Source organism: Oreochromis aureus, linkage group 3 (genome assembly GCF_013358895.1).
Source record: "Oreochromis aureus strain Israel breed Guangdong linkage group 3, ZZ_aureus, whole genome shotgun sequence".
Classification (NCBI taxonomy): Eukaryota; Metazoa; Chordata; class Actinopteri; order Cichliformes; family Cichlidae; genus Oreochromis; species Oreochromis aureus.
In genome coordinates, this window is record NC_052944.1 from 55,215,324 (window position 1) to 55,220,725 (window position 5,402).

At 35.4% G+C, this 5,402-nt stretch overlaps 1 protein-coding gene across 2 annotated transcripts; it reads left to right on the forward strand.

The window, feature by feature from the left end:
• Positions 1-692: 692 nt before the first annotated feature.
• Positions 693-4,565, forward strand: LOC120434363 (low affinity immunoglobulin gamma Fc region receptor II-like). 2 transcript variants are annotated; one of them, XM_039602323.1, is made up of 9 exons: positions 693-882; positions 1,112-1,156; positions 1,284-1,544; positions 1,626-1,871; positions 2,412-2,531; positions 2,713-2,769; positions 3,642-3,708; positions 3,861-3,941; positions 4,242-4,565. In XM_039602323.1, the coding sequence occupies exons 1-9, from the start codon at positions 852-854 to the stop codon at positions 4,270-4,272; spliced, it is 939 nt and encodes a 312-aa protein (XP_039458257.1). In that variant the 5' UTR covers positions 693-851; the 3' UTR covers positions 4,273-4,565. The 2 variants fall into 2 exon arrangements, with proteins under 2 accessions (XP_039458257.1, XP_039458262.1); XM_039602328.1 differs by lacking the exon at positions 1,112-1,156 and having other exon boundaries at positions 1,473-1,544.
• The last annotated feature ends 837 nt before the right edge of the window (positions 4,566-5,402 follow it).

Here is a 5,402-nt window from a genome sequence, read left to right on the forward strand (position 1 = left end):
CAATCACAATATTTTCAGTCGTAGTGTTACTAAGACTAAGACTAACAGTTTGTTTTCCCTACATTTTGAGCTTCTTAACTTTCTTCTCTTTTGCAAAAATGTACTAAAAAAACTTTCAGTATTTTCCTCACTATTATTTTTTGCTAGTATTTGTAACACAAAAGCAAATTCTATATCTTTTCAAGCCTGTTTTTGTGGGGCATATACATCTGTTTCTCTTATCAAATAGCATCACCACTGAGTACACTTCAGTGACAAAGATTAAATAAATGTTGAAATGTTACACTACTGTTAAACTGATGTTTTTATTGCTTATTGCCACCAGAGCAACACATTTTAAGCAGATATGGCAAATATTACAATTGAACACATTCTCTACCTTTTGAGTATACCTGAATTACAATGCTGAGCAGATACATTTAAAAACGAATGTTTAAATATCAGAGTACCTCTACTTTATGTATAGTAACATTTACTGTTACTGACTGAAAATATCTTCAGTGTCTCTGGTGATTCCCTGAGTGGGCGGAGGACCCCTAGAAGAGGTTTCAAATGTTCACTATCCCAGCAGCGTCCACCAAATTGAGCACAGGAAACAAGAACTAGTCTAAAAGCTGCATCAAACACAGCATTAGTCTGAACTGGTTTGTTGTTCTGCCCACTGACAGTGAACTGAAACAGTGAGGGTTGACTTGATGCAAAAGACACTCAGCTTCTTTAGAACGACTTTTGTAATACTAGATAATTGCATTCAGACAATAAACTAATTAAAATTAAAATATTTTTATCAGCAAAGAGACACCCCTGTTCATTTCAGTTAAGCTTCAGTCTTCTGTATACAGCAATACAACATGGAGGTCAGTGCTCTCTGCATCAGACTGTGTGAGTACTATTTCTATTTCTACGTAATTGTAATAATAAAATTAAGGTTATTCGTGCTGATAAAAAATATGATCGTTTTATTTGTTTTATACTATACTAAGAAGGCTATTGCATTTTGTGGACTATGCATGAGATGTAATAATAAAAATACTTTAAAACTTTTAGAACATTTAGCAATCATACAGTATGTGTTTTAGTTACTGTGTAGCTCTTTTTGTTCTCACTTCAGTGATGAGCATCATGATTCTGCTGTTTGTACAGGATCAGAAAGTTGGTGAGTACCAGCTGTTTGATCATCTATATCAGTTCATTCATTGTTTAGATGCATTATGGTGGTTTTAGTAGTAGGGTTTAGTAAAACTCTAAACTGATAGTTCTTTTACTTTTTTCTTTTTCTTCAGATGCAGTTTCTCTTCGCATTGTTCCAAACAGATTGCAGTTCTTTGAATATGAATCACTAACATTTCACTGTGAAGGAGTCAAATATTGTGAAGTTGTGCATAAATTCAGAGGGAAAATAAAATCATGTAGTGAAGTTACTGAGACAAGACCAACAGGATCATCCTGCCCTGTTAAAATTGTTTATACAGACAACAATGGAGAGTACTGGTATGAGCCTGAAGCAGGGAGAAGGAGTAATATTATCAACCTCTCTGTTACTGGTACTTAAACAAACATTTTATGAAATTTATTTTCATAGAATTTGATTTCATGTATTTAATTATCAAATGCATCTCATTTAGCTGGTCCTGTGATCCTGGAGAGTCCTGCTGTTCCTCTGTTAATGGAAGAAACTGTGACTCTGAGCTGCAGAATGAAAAATCCTTCCACCAACTTCAAAGCTGATTTCTACAAAAATGGACGTCTCATCCATAGAAGCTTCACAGGAAACATGACCATCCACAGGATTTTCAAATCAGATGAAGGATTTTACAAGTGTAAAATCTCAGGAGTTGGAGAATCACCAGAGAGCTGGCTGAAAGTCACAGGTGAGACACTGAGATGTTTTAAAATAATGTGTTTCTACATAAATAACATATGATTTGGGGGAGGCTGTTGCACAGTAGGTAGAGCAGGTTATCTGTTGATCAGAATGTTGTTGGTTCAATTTCTGGCTCCCCCAGTCTGCATAAGCTGAAGATGCTCTCCGATGCATCCAACCGAATGTGAATGTTAGCTTTAAAGCATAGGAGGAATTGCTATTGTGAAAGGGTGAATGTGACATATTGTATAAAGCTCCAGAAGAGTGAAAAGCTCTGTATAAGAATCACCTCTTTAAACAAAGAGGTTAAATCTGTTTGTATGATAATTTTTGAAATACTTTGAAGTTTCCAGTGTGCAAATCAAAATTGCAAATTTAAACCACTAAAACAAGTGTGCCAAACTTTCCATAGGTTTTTAGAAGCTTTAAGTTGTTTTGAAAGATTTTGAATGTCATTGTGAAGAAGCTAAGGAAGCTTCTCTCATTCAAAGATTCTTTTCTAACCATCATTTACTCTCTCAAACTTTAAAATACACACGTAATCTAGACAATAACGTGTGCCATTCCTCATCTGCTGCCACACCTTGCATCATTACCACCATTTTAGTCAGTGCTCTCTTGGTGGCAGTGGGACTGCATCACTTTGGCAAAGGTTACTGGAAGAGAGGTAATGAAAATTTTTATTATTATCATTATTGTTTTTATTATTGAAAGTAGAAAGTGGAAACTTTTTACATAAAAGTGAATGTCATGGACTAAAAGACTTGAAGCAAGAAATCCTTATATTTTTTATCGTGTTTAAAAAACAAAACACAAAACTCTTTCTTTTTTTTTATGTATCTTGATAGAGACCGGCACAGTGGATGCAGACAGAGAAACAAATGCTGCTGTAAGAAAAACAGGAGGTATTTTACTGAGAAACAATATCACAAAATTACTTCTGTGAAGAAAAGTTTCACCCTTTTTTTTCATGTGGTGTTGTCTGTACCTTTCAACGCATATGTATTATGTATAAATGTGAGTGATAATTTGAGCTTCCAAAACTTACGCCTCAAATGAAAACCACATAGAATATAATTTTAAAGCTCTTCTTTTAGACACATGCTGTATTTCATACAGTTCACAATAGTTACATGTGACATAAATGACAACTTCAGTTTTGAATTCAGCTTCAAAATTAAGTTGAATCATATTACTTTTTCTTTTCGACGATAGCATTCAGTGACTAGCATTAAGTGTCTCACAAAGTGTTGTACTGCAGGAGAAAAAAATGCAGAATACAACCAAGAATTTTACCATTTGACAACCAATTAAACCAAAAAATATATGATGGAGTAGTTACAAATTTAAAACAAAATAAACATAAAAGGCATTACAAAATATCAGACTTTTTGGGGGAAAGAGTATATTTTGTACATTAAATCTAATACAAGTCACTCAGAAGTGTAAAGTGTAATATCTTTGTTTTGTACAAAGGCAGCATTAAAAAACCAAGAAGCTGTTATGAGCATCTGATATTCTTGTGTTCAAAGTGGAATTACCAGACAAACATCAGAAATTCAAATAGAAATTTAAATTTTTAGTTAACTCAGTACTTCTTAGAAGCACCTTGTATAATGGTGGGCCCATGTAGGAACAACACTGATTTTCTTTCCAACCCTGAATTTCCAATTTTCCAAAAATTGTAAACCTAATGAATACATTGAATAACAGACAGGGATCATCACTAATATTGCTGTGGTTATTATTTCCCTCATCCCACTGTCCTTCTTACAAGATGAAGATACATTGCCCTCTAAACCTAGTTGCCACAGCGTAGGCCTTGGTGATACTCAACCACAAGGGTAAGACTAATTGTGATTTAAAGCCATTTCCTTTATAGCATTGAGACATCAGAAAAATAATTTGAAATGACAAATAAGTGTTTTTTTATTATTATTATTGTGTAAAGTCTTTTGGCTATCAATTCATTTATTTCCATCATGTGTCAAAGCAGAAGCTGGAACCAGCACAGAGATGCTCAGCAGGTCCCTGCAAACCCAAAGCAGAGGATCCCCTCAATTCCACTAAACCACAGGTAAGACTGGGAACAGGGATAACTTATGTGATGCATTCACACAATATGTGTTGGATAATAGAGATGTATAAGTCTGGGATTGGTAAAACTGACAACTTCATAATATTCAATTTATGGTGATGTATATATAAAAATGCTGATTTCACTACATAGAATAAGAAAAGTAATTTGTTACACTGAGCATGCTTGTTTGGGAACTACTCAAAGAAGTGATTATTGGTGTGTAATATGCACCATAGTCACTTTCTGTCTGTTCCGTGTTTTTAATTGTGTCTTCTACACTTCTTTTGTGTCTTACAGGTTGCTGAGAGAGAGCCGCCTGAAAAAATAGTCACATCTGAATGAGAGCTTAAACAAAGAAGCATTTTCACATATTGTTTTTGTTACTAAGAAAGTTGTACATTATCATCTTAGTTTGGTGTTCAAGTCCATAAACTGCTTTAGCTTATTTTCTTGTTCAATCAGATCCGGCTAGTTACCTTTCCCATGTTGTTACAACTAGATCTAAAGTTTGAATACAAGCAAAGGCACCTGCCTGATAATTAGAAGTTTATCTTTAACCAACGTGGTCGATCTTCTTTCCGTTTTTAGACATGTATGAATGCTGTTACAATAAAAGAGGTACTGCAGTTTTTAAAAGGGCCCACTGTGGTCAACCGCTACTTTCAAAGTGTCACATTACATTTTTCCAAAACAGGCGCACCGAGTTTGTGGTCAGCAATGAAATATAACTACAAAGTTAGATACTGAGCATGTCATGGGCTGTTTTCGGGCATGCAGGAAAAGGACCCAATATGCTGACTCAAACAAAGAGGCAAAACTTAAACTCAAAATGGCAGCTCTATTGCTGGACACTAGACAAAACAAAACCTTAACTGATGGCTAGAATCGGTGCATGAAACATAACACACAGGCTAGTATGAGGGACTACGCGACAACAAACAGGCACACACAGACACTAAATACAAAAGGGGAACAGGGTAAAGAGCAAACACCTGGGAGACATGGATGAAACTAATTACATTGATGAGACGGGGAGAGCAAACAAAACATTACGCACACAGACTGAAGACTACTAAAGTAAAACAGGAAGTATGCTGAACTAACTCATGAGGAGACACTATGACTGACATGACAGAGGGAACCCACAGGAGGGTCCAGGGTAGGCACAGAACAAAGCGGCTCAAAAAAACAAACAGACACCAAAACAGCCAACTCAAAATACTGGGTCAAAATGACCAAGAACTGTAACAGAGCATGACTTTAACTGACTTTAAGTGTGGTCCAGCTAGAACTGCATGATAGTTTGAATTACTTGTTGTGCTTTGGAAATCACAGCAAAATATGGAGAATGTCTTTTCATTCCACATATTTCACATACAAGGGTCAGTACTAAAGGCAGAAACATGTGTGTGGGAAAGACGGCTGTGTTATCTATCCTGGAACACCACAATTTATTGA